The 21,893-nt window shown below is 41.6% G+C and overlaps 2 protein-coding genes across 9 annotated transcripts in view; one reads left to right on the top strand and one right to left on the bottom strand.

Annotated features, from left to right (window-relative positions):
- Positions 1-900: 900 nt before the first annotated feature.
- On the bottom strand, positions 901-11,042 carry LOC122229399 (phosphatidylinositol glycan anchor biosynthesis class P). Of its 4 annotated transcripts, none has more exons than XM_042954469.1 (5): positions 10,857-11,042; positions 9,513-9,616; positions 2,804-2,876; positions 2,145-2,263; positions 901-1,084 (listed from the first exon to the last, which is right to left on the bottom strand). In XM_042954469.1, exons 2-5 carry the CDS (start codon positions 9,592-9,594, stop codon positions 954-956), a joined length of 405 nt encoding a protein of 134 aa, XP_042810403.1. In that variant the 5' UTR covers positions 9,595-9,616; positions 10,857-11,042; the 3' UTR covers positions 901-953. The 4 variants fall into 4 exon arrangements, with proteins under 4 accessions (XP_042810403.1, XP_042810402.1, XP_042810401.1 ...); XM_042954468.1 differs by lacking the exon at positions 10,857-11,042 and adding an exon at positions 10,498-10,781; XM_042954467.1 differs by lacking the exon at positions 10,857-11,042 and adding an exon at positions 10,219-10,284.
- Positions 10,426-21,893, top strand: part of TTC3 (tetratricopeptide repeat domain 3) — a 126,324-nt gene continuing 114,856 nt past the window's right edge. Inside the window, exon 1 of one of the 5 annotated variants that reach the window (XM_042954454.1) lies at positions 10,426-10,453. The gene's annotated coding sequence lies outside the window, so the exon portion shown is untranslated. Of the gene's footprint in view, positions 10,454-10,480; positions 10,563-10,869; positions 11,552-17,242; positions 20,506-21,893 lie in introns of those variants that run through there. The other 4 variants (XM_042954453.1, XM_042954456.1, XM_042954457.1 and 1 more) reach the window with 4 other exon arrangements.

Below are 21,893 nucleotides of genomic sequence, written 5' to 3'. Positions count from 1 at the left end.
TCTCAATCTGCCTCTAAAATGTAGGCTCTTTCAGAGAGAATCTTTTCATCGCTACGTCTAGAAAAATACCTGGTATGTTGGAAGTACTCCACAAATGTTGCTTGTGTCTTAGACACAAATGTGATGGCAAGAACATACAAATTAAATGTACCCTTCTCCCAAATCAGAGTTCGAATTCTGGGCCTCCAAGAACAAACGGCAGGAAGGACATAATTGCCATTTAAAAATTGCAGCATGAGGGGCGCCTGTGTGGCTCAGTTGGTTAACTGGCCGACTTTGGATCGTGTCATGATCTCACGGTTCGTGAGTTTGAGCCCCACATCGGGCTCTCTGCTGACAGCTTGGAGCCCGGAGCCTGCTTTTGATCCTGTGTCTCCTCTCTCTCGGCCCCTGCCCTGCTTGCAGTCTCTATCTCGCTCTCAAAAATAAATAAACGTTAAAAAAAAATTAAAAAAGAATTACAGCATAAATGTCTCTCTGGAGGGATTTCTTGATTTTACAGATACTTATGTTTCAAAAAGTCTGGCATGTGGTAATGCAGTATTTATTTTGTCCATTAATAACTAATACTTGAGAACATCTACATTTTTTTAATGTTTATTTTTGAGAGAGAGAGAGAGCGTGTGTGCACGCATAAGACGGGGAGGGGCAGAGAGAGGGGGAGAAAGAGGATCTGAAGTGGGCTCTGTGCTGGTAGCAGACAGCCCAATGTGGGGCTCGAACTCACGAACTGTGAGATCATGACCTGAGCTGAACTCAGATGCTTAACCGACTGAGCTACCCAGGCGCCCCAAGAATATTTACAATATTAACGGAACTTTATCTAAAACAGGCTCAACTTATTTTTTTACATTTCAATATCATGTTTTAACAAGAGAGTCAAAATAATTATGGTCAAAATTATTACATCAAAAACTTTTATAATAAATGCTTGTTGTTAGTCTACATACAATTTAGTTTTGGGTGTGATGTTCTTTGGCTGCAAGAAAGAACATTTGGTTTACTTCACTAATAGGAATATCTCTTAATGCCGGGATGGCCTCTTCTTGGTAATTCTTCCGCTGTTGATTTTTAGCATAGTTATCTGTAAGAAGAGGACAAAAAGCTATGCTTACCTAAGTAATTTCTTCTACGGTTTCTGTGGTTTATGGAGATCCACCACATAGTTTACTGAGCTAATATCTGCATAATAATAAACACCGTGTTAACATAATTAAGACTACTTGAATGCTCTCTTTAAAAGAAATGTCCCAACTGGAATAAAAATCAGGAAAGTCCTTTCTATATCTAACTAGGGTAAGAAATTAATATTTCATTCAACTGTACAGTGATGGTTAAAGTCCCACTTGCACACTTCTCATAGGGACAGAATTAGACTGAGGCTTGGAAAACAGATTTAACCCAATATCCCCAAACTATTAAATCATTCATGCAAACTTAACGACATCCCCTTTGTACAAATTGTCTATTTGCGGTAATTCCAGGCAAGAATTCAGGAAATACAGTAGGTTCTCAGAAAAGAAATATAAAAATACTGTAACTGGTTCAAAATATATTGTAGAGACTCATGAAACAAAAGCTTTGAAAAGTTAAAAAAAATCATACCAAGCAATATGGTGTGATTAATACCATAAGTATAATAAAAAATACTTCACTTCTTACAATCTGAGCAAGCTCAGGAATTTACTTTGATCGTTAGACTTAAGGGAATTTAAAAAAACTACAGAAACATGCTGTGGCTCTTTATCTACAGAACTGGGGTCAGATGGACACAAGGGTCCTGAGGAGGGGGCACACTGTCACATTGCTCTCCTAGACAAGGTCTACATGGAACGATTTGCCTGCCTTGATCAACACTGCCTGTTTAGGATAAAATTTGTTTTTCTCATGAACAGTTGCGAAGGAATATATTATGTACTTGTGGTCTTTATGGGAAAATACACATGCTATAAACAGCAGATTTAGAATTTATTTCTGCCATGTACACATCTCCTCTGGTATAACTTTGTATTTATTTCTCCCAGGTTCTTTTTACTGGGCCAGTGTGTGTCACCTACTGTAGCCTATTCTCGGTTGCTTTTCTTGATAAAACTGCTGACTCTTTCTCTTCCATTCCCCCACACTTCCCTCTGAGGTACATTTACCTGTGATCGTATGAATGGAGTTGAGTGGAGAGGTACTCATCATGTTTATTCCAAACAAGAGTACATAACCGATTACTATAGTAATGAGGAGGTAGACGGGCAATGCAATCGCCCAATACCTGCAGAAGAAAATATTAAAGTAGGTAACTGCCTAAAAAGTCATCATTCTCAAGAGTCCATCACCAAGGTAACATGCTTTTTGAATTTAATTTTATTTTTGATTAGACAAATCGTTCTACAAGGTCTCATGATGAAAAGCTGCAATCCTGTATCATTCCATACCATAGCAACATGGAAAAAGTGGAAACTAAGTCAGTTACCACTCACCTACCTGCAATCCATTTCCTTAAATTCTGTTGATACTTCTTACCTGCTATCCCATTATTTGTTCCCAAGGGTTTATACCTTAAAATGTTTTTTTCTGTAGTGTTACCTGAGCAAGATGTCAGGAGGAAATGGAGATAATGATGTTGTGTCCACCTCACCATTTTTAACTAAAGGTGTATCAGTGATGTCCTTTAAAAAGCTTTAGATTTCTATACGGCTTTTTATGGATCTTAAAAGAATAAATATTTAAGATTTGGGAAGTCTAAAGGAAAAACTATGATCCTGAGAAACAGCATTAATACATTTTTATTTAAGAAAATCATTAAACTTACTTTTGAGGCCAGTAGGTTAAGCCTAAGGAGTTTAGCCAAGTTTCAGGAATAAAAGCCCACACAAGATATAGTACTGCAGAAAAGGGGAACAAAAAGAAAAAAGAGAAGTTAGTAAGGCATGTATCTAATCTATCAAGGTTTAGATAACACAAAACCTCCTTTGAAGGTTCCCTGATCACCTCAAAAATGACTTTTCTTTCCCTTCAGTCTTCTAGCTCCTTATCTGTATCATTCCTATGATACTTACAACAAGTTAAAGTAGTATATTTCCATTGCTGTGAAATGGATCTCTAGAACTTTACCATCTTGCAAATCTAAAACTCTATACTCATTAAGCTACTCTTCCCCCACCATTAGTCTTTTTTGTTTTAAAACATGTCTTAAGTCTTATACTATATTTTAAGCAATGTAAGGTCAGAAATCACTTTTTAAAAAAATGTTTATTTATTCTGAGAGAGAGCACATGTGTCTGAGGGAGGGAGGGGCAGAGAGAGAGGAGAAAGATAATCCTAAGCAGGCTCCATGGGGTCAGCACAGAGCCCAACGCAGAGCCCAATGTTGGGCTTAGTCCCATCCATCAACAGTGACATCAAGAGTCAGTTGATGAGCTGAAATCAAGAGTCAGTTGCTTAACTGACTGAGCCACCCAGGCTCCCCAGGATATAAATCACATCTTAGCTGTTACTGTGATCCTTACAGAACCTAGCAATTTGCCTTATATACAGTAGCTGTTCAACACTTCGTCCCCACAGGGTTGAAATGATTACAGACACTTGTTGCTCAAAGGTGAACGTATCTACTACCCTTGTTTGGACCCACTACCTGTTGGGCTTCTGCCCCATCTCCCAGAATACAATCTTATTTCCCTCAAGTGGAGTCTTTGTGGCACCCTTTACTGTTGTTAATATGTAAAAACAATAGTCAACCTCCAAGCGCTCACTGTTGGCTAAGCATTTCACATGCAGTATTTAATTTAATCCTTAAAACAATCCTATGTGTGTATGTCATTGTTACAGCTGAGTAAATGAAATCTTAGAAATGTTACATCATCTGCCCAAGGTAAGGGGCAGAGATAAAATTCGAACTATTGGTATCAATGATGATGAGTCATATTCTACATCAGGAGCATGAGAAACGGTGGTGAACCCAAAAGACATGGCCTCTGTCCTCCCCGAGCATAAAACTTAGGGGAGGGGGACGGAGAGAAGTAAATTGATATTTTCACTGCACTATGACTAAGTGGTATGAGTAATAAAAGACGACATAAGAACATATGAGGACCTTAGCCCACACTAGTGCGGATGGAGGTGATGTTAGTGGTCAGGAAAGATTTCCTGGAAGAAATGACTAAACTGGGGCCTAAATAATGAGTAGCAGATTCGCCAGATTAAAGATGCATATAATTGGGGCCTGCAGATGAGGAAGGAAGGAAATATGAGAAAACGATGTTCCCTGCCATGATCCACAGAGAGAGCATGAAGGATCTGGTGAGGCATTTAGTGTGGCTGGATGGTAGAAGGAAAAGATGGCAAGGGACCAGCTTGAAGCTTGTGATGGCTTTTAAGACTAAAGAAATGCAGAGGCGCCTGGGTGGTTCAGTCGGTTAAGCATCTGACTGCAGCTCAGGTCATGATCTCATGGTTTGTGAGTTCGAGCCTGGCGTCTGGCTCTGTGCTGACAGCCTGGAGCCTGCTTTGGATTCTGTGTCTCCTTCTCTCTCTCTGCCCCTCCCCAACTTGTGCTCTGTCTCTCAAAAATAAATACATGTAAAAAAAAAATTAAAAACAAAACAAAAAAACAAACTAGTGTGTGAGACAGAAATGAGTCAAATGTAATGGCAGGAACTTCCCATACAGTATCTTGTCTGACCCTTTCCAAATCCTTTGAGGTGCATGCTATTATTATTCATAAGCCACAGACAGAAAAATCAAAGCACAGGGAATTTAAGTAACTTGCCTAAGCTGGACTGTGAACCCATGCAGTGTGTTCATACTATGCTTTCAGGCAGCAGCAAGAGCATTGGTTAAAACGGAAGTGAAGAGGAATGTGATGCTTCTGGGGGAAACTAAGGAGTTTAGAGTACGTGCGGCATAAAGCATAAGGCTGTGAGTGCTGAGAGATAAAGCCGGAAAAGTGAACAGGTCCCAGATCATGAAATATGTTGTACAAGGAACTTGGGACTTTATGCTCTAGGCAATGAGGACAGCCGGAGATACATATATATACACACATATATACACATATATGTATATATATGTGTATATATATATATTTTTTGCTTTCAAGATCTAGCAAACTATGAAGACAAATAACCATTTACACTCCAACCAGAGGTTTTAAGTAGAGGAGTTGGGTCTGCGTCCCAAATGAGTCACTGTGATGGTTGTGTGTGTGGGATCTATCTGTGGAAGAGCAGAGGCAGTAGAAAGCCCCACCAGATTCAGCGGCAGGAGCAGATGAATGAGTTGGGAGAAGAAAAAGTGTAAGTGAAGAACGACTCCGGGTTTTTCGAGTGGGTGTCTAGTAATTTCAAGGCTGAGAACACGTGAGCAGTCATTCTCCACACAGCAATGAGTGATCTTCCAAAGATATAAATCTGACTATACTGCTTGCCTGCTCAAACCCTTAGAATAAATTAAGTGCCTTTAGAATAAAATTCAAACTCCTTTCTTGCAAGGACTTCAACATTCTGCTCACTTCTCCAATGTCTAGTCCTGCTGCGCAATGCTCCTGCTCTAGGTGGAGTCTCAGGGCCCTTGCACTGACAGTGAGTGCAGTGATTACTGTCTGCCTGGAATGTTCTTCATTTGATTCTTTCAATGGATGATTCCTTCTCTTCCATTCATTTCTTGGCTCAAATACCCTCTTTTCCAATGAGGCATTTTCCATCACTTGCTGTTCCAGCTGTGTGCCACCCACCACCCCCTCCTGACTCCTATCATTTCCCTTTATTTCCTTCTAAGTTACTATCAAAATCTATAATTATTGTTATGGAACCAAGGTTTATATCTCCCTCAAATTCGTATGTTGAAGCTAGAATCCCCAATGTGGAGGTATTTGGAGGCAGGGCCTTTGGGAGGTAGTTAGGTTTAGAAAAGGTCATGAGGGTGGGGCCCCATGCTGGGATTAGTGTCCTTGTAAGGAAAGTAAGAGACCAGAGCTTCCACTTGCTCTCTCGCCACTCTGTGAGGACACATCAAGAAGGTGGCTGTCTGTAAGCCAGGAGGAGGGCCTTCACCAAGAACCACCCATGCTGTTACCCTGATCTTACACCTCCCAGCTTCCAGAACCGGAAGAAATGTTGATTGTTTAAGCCTCCAGTCTATGGAATTGTTACAGTGGCCTAAGCAGACTAAGAAAATTGCTTGTTTTCAATTCAGTAAATATTTAAATGTAGAGAGAATCATGTAATCCCTTTGTACCCAATACCTTCTTTTATCATAACTGCTGGGTACAGCCTCTGACCTCTGTCCTATTACTTTCTACCTCATTTTCTCAGGCTTCAAGCCTACACCTCCATTGGTTCCTCAAACTCATAGGCACGTTCTTCTAAATGCTTCTGGTACTGGCTGTTCTCTGTCTGACTTTTTCCCCTGACTGCCCCACAGCTAACTCGCACTTTTCACGTCTGTGCTTAAATCACATCTCTCAGGGAGGTGCTTCCAGATTGCTGTATTTAAAACAACAACCTCCTCCCATTAACCTTAGCCTCCTTTCTTGCTTCATTTTTCCCCATGGTACATGTTATCATCTGACATCATATATGTGGTACTTACTTAATTTGTCCACTGGCTATCTCCCCATACTAGAATGAAAACCCTAGGAGAGCAGGTAAGTTTTGAATGTTTTGCTCCTCCTTTGCCTATCACAGTGCCTGGCATCTGGTAAGTACTCAAAAATTTGTAGCATTACTTTTTGGTCGTGGGCTGTAGCAATTTCTTACTAGATAGGTCTCCTGAGGCAAGAGAAACAAAAGCAAAAATAAAGTACCGGGACCTCGTCAAGATAAAAAGCTTTTGCACAGCGAAGGAAACAATCAACAAAACTCATAACGCAGTCTATGAAATGGGAGAAGATAATCACAAATGACGTATCTGATAATGGGTTAGTAGTGAAAATATATAAAGAACTTATCAAACTCAACACCCATAAAACAAACAATCCAGTCAAAAAAACGGGCAGAAGAATGGACATTTTTCCAAAGAAGACATACAGATGGCTAACAGATGCATGAAAAGATGTCCAACGTGGCCCATCATCAAGGAAATACAAATCAAAACTAAAATGAGATACCACCTCACACGGTCAGAATGGCTAAAATGAATTAAAGAAAACAAGCAATACTGGCGAGGGTGTGGCCCTTATACTGTTGGGAATGCAACCTGGTGCAGCCACTCTGAAAAACCCGTATGGAGGTTTCTCAAAAAATTAAAAGTAGTGGGTATTATTGGATTTAGGTCTTAAAGTCATTGCCTTTATTTATTTGTATAGTTTGTAATCTTTCTAATACTAAAACAGGGATTTTTAAAAATGATGTTGTTGATGATAATAGTAACAGCAGCTAACACTTAAGTAATTATGTTCCTATATGTTAACTGCTTTGCATAAATCACAGCAATTAATCCTCACGAGACCCGTGAGAGGCAGCAGGGTGAAGTCAACCCAGTGTCTGGGTTCAAATTCCAAGCTGTATCATTTACAGGGTATATTAGCTTGAACACATTACTAAAACCCTGTGCCTCAGGACTGTCGTTCTAAAATGGGGACAGTAATAGTAATATCTACTTCACAGGACTGTCTTGCATGCAATAAACATTCAGTAAACTTGACCACCACCTTTTCACAGATGAAGAATCTGGAAGTTCAAGAGGTTAAGCAAATGGTCTCAGGTGACACAGCTCGTCTCTAGAGGAGTCACGATTTGAACTCAAGTTAGAACATCTTTACTCCATACGCTACCCTAGCCAAAAGCATGGCTGGCTGTACTGATGCAGTTAAGGTTCAGAAACACCACCACTCCCTCACCTCCCTGGTTTCTACACAATTCCAAGATGCTGGATGGGGACACCCAATTTTCTCTCAGGTTTTCCTCACAATTCCCGCATCCTTTTTTTTATTAAAAAAATTTTTTTTTAAGTTTGAGACAGCACAAGTGGGAGACAGGGGGAGAGGGAGAGGGGGAGAGGGAGAGGGAGAGGGAGAGGGGGAGGGGGGAGGGGGAGAGGGGGTGGGGAGAGAGGGGGAGAGGGGGAGAGAGGGAGAGAGGGAGAGAGGGAGGGGGAGGGAGGGAGAGAGAGGGAGGGAGAGAGAGGGAGGGGGAGGGAGGGAGAGAGAGGGAGGGGGAGGGAGGGAGAGAGAGGGAGGGGGAGGGAGGGAGAGAGAGGGAGGGGGAGGGAGGGAGAGAGAGGGAGGGGGAGGGAGGGAGAGAGAGGGAGGGGGAGGGAGAGAGAGAGAGAGAGAGAGAGAGAGAGAGAGAGAGAGAGAGAGAATCCCAAGCCGGTTCTGTCAGCGCAGAGGCGGAGGCGGAGCTCAAACCCAGGAAACCGCTACTAGATCATGACCCGAGCCAAAACCAAGAGTCAGATGCTTTACTGTCTGAGCCACCGAGGCATCCCCCCACATCCTTTAGAGGAGAGATGTGGGTCCTGCTGTGTGACGTGGGCACATTAGTGTCTCAATGAGCATCAGTTTTCTTATCTGGAAAACCGGATCCTCCCCAGGGACTGAGCCAGATCCAGGATGTGAAGCACCCATGGCTTCTCAGGCCTAATTCTCTTCACTTCCTAGCTCCCACAGGCTGCACCCGCACCAAATTACTCACTCTACACCCTTCATTCAAAACCTTCCCACGTCTAGGGGCGCCTGAGTGGCTCAGTGGGTTAAGCGTCCCACTTTGGCTCAGGTCATGATCTTGCGGTTTGTGAGTTCGAGCCCCGCATCAGGCTCTGTGCTGACAGCTCAGAGCCTGGAGCCTGCTTGGGATTCTGTGTCTCCCTCTCTGCCCCTCCCCTACTCATGCTCTGTCTCTCTCAATAATAAATTAACGTTAAAAAAAAAAAACCAAAAAACAAAAAGTAAACCTTCCCACGTCTTGCTTCTTATTGGTTATTGTCGGGGAGAAAGCTAACCCTGATTTCCCAGGTTGATTTCATGTCGCTCTACTGGGTTCCCATGGCTCTTTTCACACTCTTTTTTTTTTTTTTTCAACGTTTTTTATTTTTATTTTTGGGACAGAGAGAGACAGAGCATGAACGGGGGAGGGGCAGAGAGAGAGGGAGACACAGAATCGGAAACAGGCTCCAGGCTCTGAGCCATCAGCCCAGAGCCCGACGAGGGGCTCGAACTCACGGACCGCGAGATCGTGACCTGGCTGAAGTCGGACGCTTAACCGACTGCGCCACCCAGGCGCCCCCTCTTTTCACACTCTTAATTGTAAATTTACTCGTCTGCCTTGTCCAGAAGACTATGACCACTGGGACCAGGTTTTATCCACTTTGCAGTCCTGTCTGGTGCTATCTAAATATTTGTTGAGTTAAACTATTTACGCTGGTGCCTGGCATACACAACACCAAACACAACTTCCCTTCGGGTTTTCTTAAAGACATAGGTAGAAAGAATCACAGTTCAGATGGGCCCATTCTAAGAACAAATGCAGTAATTTCCTTGTCCTTGAACACCAGAAAAAGGCCCTGGCCATCAAAGTACTTACTGAAGCCAAACTGGGAGCTTAAGAAAAGAACAAAGCCATAAATCGCTCTTTCTGGTAATGGCGACGGTGAATTTTCCACCATTTTCCCTGTGGCTTTGGACAATCTGTGGGAAAGAAACACAATCATCGTCAGTGATTTCCTCCCCCTCGTCACTGGTCTGTCGTAGCCTCATTGCTTTGCTATGGGCACAGCCTCTGCAGTTTTTTCCCCTAGCCTAAACCACTGCACGCGGCCAACCTGCGGACACACCTCCCAACACACACCGCTTGCACGCGCGCACAAACCCCCGGACCTCGCGTGCGCGCGCACACCCTGCAGCTGAGGGGAAGGGAGCGCAGAGGAGGGACAGACGCCGCTCCAGCCCTGCAGGCTTCGCTTCCCTGCGGAAGGGCAGGGCAGGGCCGGGCCGGGCTCCTCCCCAGGTTTGGGCCCCGGCACCCGGGACCGGACCCTGCCCTCTCGGAGGAGCTTCTTGTTTCTTATTCGAGGCTAGGGGTGGGGGTTGGCCCTCGACCTTGGGTCCTTGAAGCGTCCACTCAGGCCCCTCCCGACAGCTCGACCACCTCAGCTTCGAGTCCCCTGCGCAAGCGCTGTCCGGGAAGCCTCGGGGGGCGGGGGGGGGTGCGAGAGAAGAAAAACTGAAGGAAAGGCCGGGTCGCGATGGCGCTCCCCCCACGCCTCCCCCCACCCCAGGCGCAGGCGCACCGCGACCCTTGCCGGCTTGCAGCAAGCCAGCACTGGGGAAAGCTACATCGCTCCGCTCGCCGCCGCGGAAGGGGGGGGCGGGGGGGCACGGTTACGCATGCGCGCTGCTGCCCACGTGATACGCCCGCCGCCTGCGCTGCCTCCCGCTCCCGCCCGCCCGCCGGCTGACGTGGAGGGCCCGAGGCGGCGGCGTCGGCGGCGGCCCGCGTCCGAGGCTCGCGGGCGGCGGGCCCCGGTGAGTGCACATCTGGCGCGCGGCGGGGCTCCCGGATGTGTCACCTTGTCGCGCTGCAGCCGAGATGCCCGGGGAGAGGGGCCCTCCACACCCCCCCCGTGGGTGTGTGGTGAGTGTGGGTGTGTGTGCGTCGCCCCGCGTCGCTAGCTGTGGTGCCCGAGGTGTGTCTGCGTGGGTCGGGGTGCCGGTGCGCTGGGGGTGTGGCCGCCTTTTTCGGCCCCAGTGGGTGTGTCCCCTTTGTCTTAAGGTCCCCTTCTGCAAGCTTGGGCCCCTCCGGGCGTCTGTGCGAGGGTGGGAGTAGCCCCTTTGTGTGCGCATCCCCCTGCCGCCCGCGCACTCTCGTCTGGAGGGTGACAACCCTGATAGGCGAGGGGTCCTTCGGCCCGGGCGTGCGAGCACGCGCCTGTGTGTCCACTCTCGGCTTCTTTGTGTCGCGACCGTTCTTCTTGGCGTGGGCGCCTGTGGCCCGTGTGGGTGGCCCCTCGTTGTGTCACCGTCCCTCGCCGGGGGGTGCGCGTCCACTCCTCGCGTGGCCGCGCGTTCTGCAGTCGTGACCCTGTCCTGGGGGCATCTCCCGCCCAGGTGTGCGTCTTAGCGTGTACCCGCCCGCGTGTCGCGCCCGGATCCTGTCGAATGTATGATTCCCCCTTGTGCGCGTTTTCGTTCGCGAGTGTTCGTGAACGTTCGTGCACGCTCCATCCTCTGTGTTTTGTGTGCCTTACGTCTGCGCCACCTGCTTTCGTGAGAATGGCAGTCGAGTCCGGGGGTGGTGGCCTCCTTCCCCGGAAGGGACCAGGGAAGGGAAACGCTCCCCCCTCCCTTCTTTTGGAAGCATCCTCCCGCCCCCAACGCTGGTGGGAAGAGGGGAGACGGCAGCGGGTCTGGCCAGCTGCTCTATAGTGTTGACGACAAGTGTGGCCTGTCGAACCCTCCTGTTCTGGGGATGGAATAAGGGGGGAGCCAAGGGCCCGAAATCGAGCCTAGGCGTAGGCGAATTTTGGCTGGTACCCGTGCAGAGTGCCTTTTCCAGAAGCGCCCTAGACACCCAAAGCCCTTCAACTGCAGACTGCTTCCAAAATATACGTACACGCCAGCTGGGTAAATATATTTTAGCTGTTCCTGGGCATTCTTGATCATACTTAACGGTTCGTGTAGTGTTTTATGGCGTTCACGTAAATCGTCACTTGATTCTGCCCAACACCCTGGCGAGGGGAGTCAAGGTAGACCTCTTACAGATTTTACTCCTCCCTTGGGAGCAGTTTCCTTATAGTTACAGCTTCAGTTAGGACATTTTTTTATTGCAAGAAATTTGCATTTTATCCCGAGCGAGATGGGATTTATTACAAGGATACCCAGGGAAAGAGACTTCAAACCCGTTAAAGACCCTACCCTTCTACGCCTCCTCTTGCTCAAAGGTTCGTGCTCTGCGCTCAAAAGCTGTGTTTTGGTGTCTGTTTATTTCTGTTCATTTGTTCAGTTTTCTTACCTTTGCCTAATCTCCCTTTTTCTTTTTAACTTCTGGAATAATTCACACATAATATACGTAGGGGGATCTAACCAGTCCATGACCCAGATTTACAAATGTAATTATTTTGCCAGATTTACTTCAGATCCTTTTTTTTTTTTTAAGAAGTAAAATTGCAGATATTGGAGGTGCTCCGAGCTCCTCCGCCTCCTCTAGAGGCAGCCACCGTGTTCCTATTTTATGCTTGATTCACAGTGAATCCGTAAACAATATGTAGTGGTATGTGTTTTAAATTTTAACGGTGTTAAATGATAAGTGTCTTTTGCAACTTGCTTTTTTTGATCAGCATAATATTTTGAGATTTATATACAAATAAATTGGATGATTGTGTTACCTTTGGTTCATTTTAATTACTGGTAAAGAATTCAATTGTATGAATATACCATAATCTATCCATTTCCTTATTGATGGATTTTGAAGTTGTTTCTGGTTTTTGACTCTAAAACAGTCCTGCAATAAACCTCTTTGTACTTGCCTGCTTGTGCACACATTTGGAAGTTTGTCTAGGAAATGCACCTGTAGCAGAGTTGCTAGATAGGTTGTGTGCATTTTCAATTTACTAAATATCACACAAGCTCTCAAGGTGGTTGTACTAATTTTCACTCACTGGTTTTGAGTGAGGACACCCATTTATTTCCTCACATCCTTGCTAATATTTTATGTTATTAGACTTTTAACTTTTTTTGTCTTCTCTTTACTGACCAGCTTCCTTGTACTTTAGTGTATGGCTAAATTTGCTTGCAGCCACCTTGGCTACTGCTCCAGCTCTGTGTCAGATGGGTTCATCTCTCACAGCTAATTTGCTCAGTCTTTATCTCATGTGGTCCTCATAAGTTCAATTCCAGTAAAAATTTATTTTGCACCTATGGTTGATGTAAAGTTAGTAATTTCTGTGATATGTATATGTACCTCTCTAGTGGCAGTTGAGGCGATTTAATTGCTTTTTAAAATACGATGAATGGTTTTGAAAAATCTTTTTTCCTTTTTAATGTAATATTTGATACAATCAAAATATATGTAACAAAATAAAGATAATAAAAAACAAAATATATGTAATATATATGCAGGTTATGAAGCAAAATAATAAAATGAACACCAATCAATACACCCAATCCAAGAATCAAAATGACCAATATCGAATGTACTCAACTCCAGAGTGACTACTATCCTGAATGGTGTCATTTCTTGCTTTTTAAATATAATTTTGCCAGATATGTGTATATCCCTCAACAATGTATTGTGTGGTTTTTGAGTTAAAAAAAAAGGAATTCTGGATACAGTTTTCTGAGACTTGGTTGTTTCACTCAATGTTGTTTCTAAGAATCACCGATACTGAGTATAGATGTAAGTCATTTTTTAAGGCTGTGTAATATTCCACAGCAAATATAACACAGTGTATGCATTCTTCTTTGATGAACATTTTGGCTCTTTCTAGGTGTTGCTATTACGAAATTTTCATACATATCTTCTGGTACACAGTTGCAAGAATTTCTCTAATTTTCATGCTGGGGTATATGACCCTCAGGGGAGTAATGAAGGTATTTCTAGGGAGTACTTGGGCACCACGGATATTAATGCCTCCATTTCTAGATGATTAAATTCCATGTGTACTCTTTCCTGACGTTGGTAATGCCTGAGGCCTGTAATAGAGGCCTCCTGTTGCTTCCACTTTCACCTTACCTTTCCTAGTAGCACTTCTACCTTAGATAAGGAAGGCATACCACTCATCCACGTGGAGTCTGACGAAGGCATTGTTCCAAGTGGAAAAACTCCATGGAAAACAAAGAGATAATTTAAAATCTAGTGTATGTTGTTAGAGAAAGCCTTTTTAAATCCAGGCACTTCCCATTTCCTCAAGACTGCATTTGCAGTACATTTTAACACTTATCTTCAATTATCAGTGTATATAGTTATTGGTGATCAGTCGTATGCAGTAATACTTATAACAATTTAAGCCAGTGATGTGTCAGCTTTATTTTTAAATGTCACAAGAAATTCATCCTTTGCAATTATTTAAACTTAGACTGAGCATTTTAGGTGTCATCTTAGTGTGAAATGATTAGAAGTATTTTTTGTGGTTTGTGAGTAAAAAAAGGTTGGAATACCACTGTGGTGAGCTATTTGCTAGAAGTGAAATTGCTGGATTATGGGGTATGAATGTTCAACTTTACCAAATCGTTTTCTGAAGTGGTTGTACCACCTTGTACTTCGACTAGCAGTTTTGTCAATTTATATACTTGGATGAGCAGTGTGTAAGAGTTATGGTTGATCTGTATCCACTCCAACACTTATTATCATCATCAGATTTCTTTATATTTGCTGATCAAATGGGTATGAAATGATGTGTCATTGTGATTTTAACTTGCATTTCTTTGTTAATGAGTTTGAGCATCTTTTCATATGTTTATGAACGGTTTTCCTTTTGTGACATGCCTGCTCGTATCTTTTACCCATTTTTCTGTTGTCTTTTAAAACTAACAAATGGGTAACAGTGATCCTTTATTGATTGTATGCATTGTAAATATCTTCTTCCAGTTCATGGCTTGTCTTTTTACTCTTTATGGTGTATTTTGGTGAACAGAAGTTCTTAATTTTAATGTAATCTAATTGGAAACTTTACCTGGCCTTGGAATTATAAAGACGTTCTCCTATGTTTCTTTTTAGAAGTTTTAAAATGATGTCTTTCACATTTAAATTCATAATCCATCTGGTATTGATTTTTGTGTATAGTGTGAGGCACTGATCCACATTCATTTTTTTTTCCTCCATGTGGCTACAGCTGTCCTCATACCATAGGTGGAATTGTCCCTCTGTTCACCAGAATGGGTTTGTTTCTGGCTCCCTTTTTCTTTGCCACTTGTTTCCTTGTCCATCTCTGTGTTATACCACACTGTTATAATTATTAATCCTATAGCTTTACCAGAAATCTTGCTATTTGGGGCAGGGGGTCTTGAGTCTCAGCTGTTCTTGGACCTCTGTTCTTGTTTTAAGAATCAACTTGTCACATGACATGAAAAACTCTTTGGGAATTAATTGGAATTATTGGATCACTTTGAGGGAGAATTGAAATCTTTAAGATTTTGGGCCTTCCTGTCTGAGAAAATGGTATGTATTTCTATTTATTTAGGTTTTTAATGTCTTTTAATTTGGTTTTGTAACTTTATACAGAGAGAACATTAAACCTTAAAATATTCATTCTAATGTTTCTATTAGTTTTGTTTCAATTATAAATGGTGCTATTTTTTAAGATTCTATTTTCTGTGTTTACTGTTAGCAAATAGAAATTTAATGGATTTTTATATTAGTCTTTAGCCACCCAATTGATAAACTTTTATTGTTTCTAATATATTTTCTGTAATTCTTTTGAGTTTTCTATGAATGAATTATTGAATAATTATGTCATTGCAAATACACTTTTTGTTCTTCCTTTCAATTATTTTCCTTAAAAATTTTTTTCTTGTCTTAATATGCTGGCATACTTTTACATCTATGTTCAATGGAAGTGATGATGATGATTGTTCATTAAAAGTGATTGTAGTGGACATATACATGTCTCATTCCCGATTTTAAAGGGAATGTTTCTGCATTAAAAATATTTAAGTTCTCGTAAATAACTCTTTATAAGTTAGGGAAGTCTTTGCGGTTTTGTCACATGCTTTTCTGCATGGGACAGAAAAACTTGAGAGAGAGTATCTTGTAGTTTTTCTTTTTTAATCTGTTAAATGTAGTGGATTTCAGTTAATACATTTTAAAATTCTTAATTCTCTTTTGTATTCTTTACTGAGATAAACCCAAATTGATCTTAGTGAATTGTTTTTTTTTTTTGTTGTTTTTTTTTTTTTTTATGAACTACTGGATTGAGTTTGCTAATATTAGGATTTTTTTTATCTGTTTATGAGTGAAATCACATATCATTATTCTTTATTGACTATCTTGTCTGATTTTGGCATTAATGTTATGCCACCCTTATACAATTAAAGAATAGTTCTTTTTTTTTTTCTGTTCCCTAGGACAGTTTGGATTGGGGTGATTTGTTTCTTAAATGTTTGGTGGAATTTACCTCTAAGATCATTTGGATCTAATGTTTTCTTTGTAGAAAGATTGTAAATGGTTGATAATTTGGTAGTAATTAGCAATGGAATAATAGTAGGACTTCAAGTTTTCCATTGCTTTTAATCAGTTTTGGTAAGTTTAAGAAATTTGTCTTTTCAACAAAAACTTTAAGTTGATTGGCATCAAGTTCATGGTATTGTCTTAATTTCTCCCCCCCCCCCTTTTTTTTTAATGTTTATTTATTTTTGAGAGAGAGGGAGAGACAGAGCATGAGCAGGGGAGGGGCAGAGAGAGAGGGAGACACAATCCAAAGCAGGCTCCAGGCTCTGAGCTTTCAGCACAGAGCCCAACATGGGGCTTGAACTCACAAACCGCGAGATCATGACCTGCGCCTGTGCTGAAGTCAGACGCTCAGCCAACTGAGCCACTCAGGTGCCCCTCTTAATTCCCTTTTTAATTTATGCTTTATCTGTAGTTATGTTCCCTTTCTCATTTGTTTTTATTTATTATTATTTTTTATTTTGGAAGAGAGAGAAAGAGAGTGCAGGGGAGGAGCAGAGAGAGAGGGAGAGAGAGAATCCCAAGGAGGCCCCATACTGTCATTACAGAGTGTCGATGTGGGGTTCAATCCCACTCACCTTGAGATCATGACCTGAGACAAAATCAAGAGTTGGTGCTTACCTGACTGAGCCATCCAGGCGCCCCAACCCCCTTTTCTCATTTTGAGTATTTGTGTGTGACTTTTCTTTTTTCTAGGTTAATCTTGCCAAAAATTTGTCTATTTTACTAATCTTGGAAATGGATTAATTTTTGGCATAATTAGTTCTATTAAATTTTTGTTGTTGTTCATTGACTCCTTTTCGTTTATTTACTTCCTTTTTCTTTCTTTGGGCTTATATTACTTTTTTAACTTAAATTCCATGTTTAACTTAGTAATTTCCAGCCATTGTTATTACCTAGTATAAGTGTGTTAGGCTGTAAACTTAACTCAAAATTTATTTTTGCCTTAGCTAACATTGTTTAACTTACAATGTTTTCATTAACTTTCAAATCTAAGTACTTTAAAATTTTCATTTTGATTTCTTCTTTGATGTACACGTTTTAAAATTTTCTTTGAAACATGTAACATGTTTTTTTAATTTTCAAAAGTATCTACATTAACATTTTTCTTTTTGTTATTCACTCCTAAATTGTGTTATCAGAGAATGTAGTATTTTGTCTTCCAAAAAATGTTTGCTTGCTCTCAATCTGTGGCCTTGTACATAGTGAATAATAACTGTTAAGTGTGTACTTGTGACAAGTATGTGCTTTCTAATTGCTATGTATCTGTTAGATCAAACTTGCAAATTGTGTTGTTCAGACTGTCTTTATTAATTTTTGTTTCATTGGTCATTAATTGAGAGAGATATGTGCAATCTCCTGCTATTACTTTCTAACTGACTTCCTATAGTTCTAACAACTTTTCTGATGTGTGGTGAGATTATTTGATTAGGGATGTAAAAGTTTAACATTATTTTCTTGATGGATTGAATCTTTTCTATTATGCTGTGATCCTCTCCATGCTTAATTTAGCTTTTTGTGTTAGTATCTATTTAGTCTATCTCACCTTCCTTTTGGTGGTAATTTACCTGGAATATCCTTTTCCTTTATTTTGCTGTCACTTTTTTTATGCCCTGACATTTTAGGTGTCTGTTACAGAGCATATATTACTGGATTTTTCTTTCAATCCAGTCAGTTTATGTCTTTTAGTTGGTATTTTTTAAGAAGTTAGTTCAAGTCTCTTGGTAGCTCAATTTTTATATAAAATTATTTTGATTTTATCCTTGTTCTTGAGAGAGGTTTGATGGGTATACACATTCTAGGTTGATGGATTATTTTCTGTCCACATGGTGAAGATATTATCTACATGGAAAGCCTCCTGTGCGTTTATTTTTGCTACTTTGAAGAAACTTCTTTTTCTTTTGGTTGCATTGGATATTCTATCTTTGGTGCTATGTCATTTCCTTTTTAAGTCTAATGGAGATTACTTTTTGTTTATCCTCTTTTGGATACACACGCTTCTTGATTCTGAATTTTGCTGGATTCTGAATTTTGTCTTTCAAGAGGTCTAGAAGATTCTGAGCCTTGTAATAAATATTGTCTCTTTGGAAATTTAGTTGAATGTGTATGTATTGAACTGTTTCCAGGTTAGGTATTTTTCATCTTTCATAGTTTTCATTTCCTTGTTTCCCTATCAGAATTTACAGTGCTGGGTAATTTTATCAGCCATATCTTCTAGTTCATCAATTTCTCTTCATCTGTGCTTAGTCTTCTCTATAATGCGTCCATTTTTTTCCTTTTACTCTTAACCGTTATATTTTTTATTTGTAAAAGTTCCACTTGGTTCTTTTTTCAGATACATCAAGTCTTTCTTTCATGTTGCTTCCTCGTTTTTCTGAACCCATGGGTATTCTGTGGACTGTATCTGGCAGTCCCAATGTCTGATGTCTTTAGGGATCTAAATTTATTCCTTGTTTTTTTCTGTTGTCTATCTCTCATGTTGGGTTGTCACCTCCTATGCTTGATGATCTTTGGTTATGAACTCTTTGATTGATCTTTCTCCGTGGGATCTTGAAAGTTTGATTTGGAGGTCCTTTTCTTCTGATAGGATTTGTATCATGTTTGGTTGGGAGCCAGGGAGTTTACATTGGACCACTTTCGGTGTCTTCACTTTGCTTCTGGCCCAGGGCTGTGTCCGTTGCTGCTCTTGGCAATACTACTTGTAGCTCTTGACTCTCAGCTTTAGTTTTTAGCCAGAGGTTTGTTGCTTTTGCGGGGAAGGGTGGTTTTAGACATTCCTAGTTCTATAAGCTCAGCAAAATTTAAAAAATTTTAGAATCGAGGATCTACTTTGTTTTGCAGTGAGAGTCCCCTATTAGTTCATTGTAACTGATGGGTTTAGAAGTCCTTTACATTCTTACTTGAGTGTATTAGAAAAAAAAAAGTCCTTCCAAGTGTAAGGTTTCTTGTGGTATCAAATTTTCTATTAAAACAAGCTTAGATCTGAGTTAAAAGTTGAGTTATTCTCAAAAAAATACTGAATAACAGTAGTAGAGGTAGCAAGTGGATTTAGCAAAGTTTTCTACTTGGGGAGCGTGAATAAAAAATTTGGCAAGTACTGAGCTAGGGAATCAAGATGAATAGCGCACAGCATACCCTCTCAGCCTACAAAGATAAGCCTGTGATGACCAGTGTGAGAACTGCTGTCAAAAAGATGTGGGCAGGGCGCTCTGGGCTTATGGAGAAGAGGTGCAGAAAGGAACTTGGTAGTAGTAGTGAGAAGATCAGGAAATGCTTCCCAGACTGGTAGGCCTTAGGTGGTTGTAGAACAAGGTTTGTTTATGAATCGGAGGCAGTTGAGTATGAATGTCTTCTGTGTTGCATGTTGTGGAGTGACTGGAAATAAAAGCAGAAACAGGATTATGAAAGACCTTCCAAGCTGCAGTACGAAGTTTGGACTTTATTCTGAAGGTGAAGGGAAGCTATTGAATGATTTTAAGCAGTAAAATGTTACGATCAGAGTTTTAGAGAGTGCCAGGTTAGAGAGTGCCAGGTTTGAAGGCACATCACCAGCTGGGAGTCTGCTTGTTAAGTTAGTTCAGAGAAGAAAAGATGAAGCGAAAATGAAGGTAGTGTCATTGGCATGAACAGGTGTACGGGTGCTAATTTTAGATTTCATAGGTGGGTAGAAACGACAGGACTTTGTGGTCAGATGGAGAGGAATGTTGAGAGAGACTGGGGAGTCCAGATTGCCTCCGGATCGCTGGTTTGCTTAACCATGTGGCATGTAGAACAGTTGACTGGTAACATACGGAAAGAGGAGAGAACTTCGTTTCATTTGTTTGTTTTTGAAGAAAAAGATAAGTTTATTTTTGAACTTAATCTGAGAAATTTGTGGGACATCTTGTTGACGGGGACTATAGAGATGCAGTGCAGCCTGGAGGAATTAGAGACTTCAGCCTCTGGCCGTTTCGGCCGTTGTTTGTTTCAGTGCAGTTTGAGATAATTTAAAGTGGCACATGGATTCTGTAATAGTTAAGAACTTAATGTGTATGAAAAATGTAAACTGTATGTCAAATCTATGATATCATGGATATTACCACTTAGGCCAAGTGAGCCCAATAAAAGAGAACTACTAAATAAATAAAAATACATGTGATATGTGGAAATGGCAAAAATCATGGTGAAGCTGTGCAAATGATGGAAGTGCAGAAAGTACTATTTTGAAGCCCTGGGTGTGGTGGATGAGGTCACCGAGGAGAGAGTAAGCCTGAAAAAAAAAGAGAGGTGACATTTGGGTGGCGGGGAATGGAGAAGAAGAGCCCATGGAAACTGAGGAAAAGCAGCCAGAAGAATAGGAGGAAAACCAGGAGAAGATGGTCTTTGGAGTCCATATGAAGAGTTCTGAGAAGGAGGAAGTGGTCAACAGTGTCAAGTAAGTTGTAAGCTGAAAAGTGCTCTTTGGACTTAGCAGTTAAGGTAGACCGTTTAGCTGGAAGCATCCAAACAGTGGATTTTTTAAAATATGCATCTAATACTAATGTTAACAATAGCTGATATTTATAATATTTCCTATATGCCATGTACTATTCTAAGCACTATAAATGTGTTACTGGTCAATCAAACAGGTAGTATTGCTATCCCCATTGGAAGTGTGAGGAAAGCCAAGTACGGAGAGGTTAAGTGACTCGCCCAAGATCACACACTCAGGAAATGAGGGAGCCAGGATTCAAGCCCAGGCAGTCTGGTTCCAGAGTCCATGCTCTTAATTAACCACTGTGCCATATTGCCTCTTTGGTTAAAACAAGATAGAAAATAAAAAGTACACCAGTGTCTAATCATAGAATAGTTGGTATAGGGTGTGGTGAGTCAGGTGTGATGTCAGTGAGATCTGCCAGGCTGTGAATGACCAGCATGCTGTCACAGTGGCTCAGTCTCCTGGGTATGAGCACATTAATTGGATTATAACCGATGCCGTGATGGCGATGTGTGGGCTATGACAGAGAGTTCTTGGCTCTACACACACAGAATGTTTGTAAGGCAAATGAATTAAAAAGTGTATATATTTTCCAGGATAGCATATGTCCCACTTTATGTGCCATACCTTGGGTGCTAAAATGTCTATTTTTTCCAGTCATTTGCTTTTGGAGTTAAATTCTCCAAACTCTGGAAACCTTGTTCATACAGACAGTTCAGGTTCCAGACATAATAGATAATCAGTCTCTTGTAGAAGGTCATTAATGACCTTGTTGTAAGCAGTTTTCCTTGAATAACAGAGGTGGAAAGCCAGTTGCAGAAAGCTGAAAGGATTCGAATGGGAGAAAAGGGAGGAAGAATTCTTGATGAAGAATGTCTGTTGTAGGAGGCAGGGGACACAAGAGCTGTATGACTCTTGGTTGTGGTCAGAAAGGAGCTAATCAAAGTTAAAGGTTTAAAAACTGGCTTAAACCTGCACAGTGATCTGGGGTGTAGCCTTGGGAAGGGAGAGCCTTGGTGTCACAGGTGGTGAAGATCATTTTAGTCAAGGAGGTGAATGGTAAGGCTGGGGTCCTGAAGGGATCGTGTATACAGGCCTTGGTGTGGCTGGGTTGGTGAGAGTTTGGAGGAGAGAGGGGAACACTGTGATGATTGCCGGTGTTCTTAAACATGGCAACAAGCAAGAACTGGCCAGGTGGCAGTGACAAGGAAGAGTGTGTGAGAGGAGAGACTATGGAATTAGAGGACCTAAGTTTAAATCCTTCTAGCTTGGTGACCTTGAGCAAATTACTTAATTGTGCTAAGCATATTTCTTATCTGCACACTGGAGGTGATGATCGGGCCTGA

The sequence above is a fragment of the Panthera leo genome, chromosome C2 (assembly GCF_018350215.1).
Source record: "Panthera leo isolate Ple1 chromosome C2, P.leo_Ple1_pat1.1, whole genome shotgun sequence".
Classification (NCBI taxonomy): domain Eukaryota; kingdom Metazoa; phylum Chordata; class Mammalia; order Carnivora; family Felidae; genus Panthera; species Panthera leo.
The sequence above is the reverse complement of the archived record's forward strand: the minus strand, read 5'-3'. Positions and strand labels throughout refer to the sequence as shown.

Coding starts and splice junctions, on each gene's coding strand:
- LOC122229399 (XM_042954469.1), bottom strand. CDS start 9,594: ATGGTGGAAAATTCACCGTCGCCATTACCAGAAAGAGCGATTTATGGC. Junction 2,264..2,803: donor TTAACCTACTGGCCTCAAAA/GTAAGTTTAATG, acceptor TTTCTTCTGCAG/GTATTGGGCGATTGCATTGC. Junction 1,085..2,144: donor CTCCATTCATACGATCACAG/GTAAATGTACCT, acceptor CTCTTCTTACAG/ATAACTATGCTAAAAATCAA.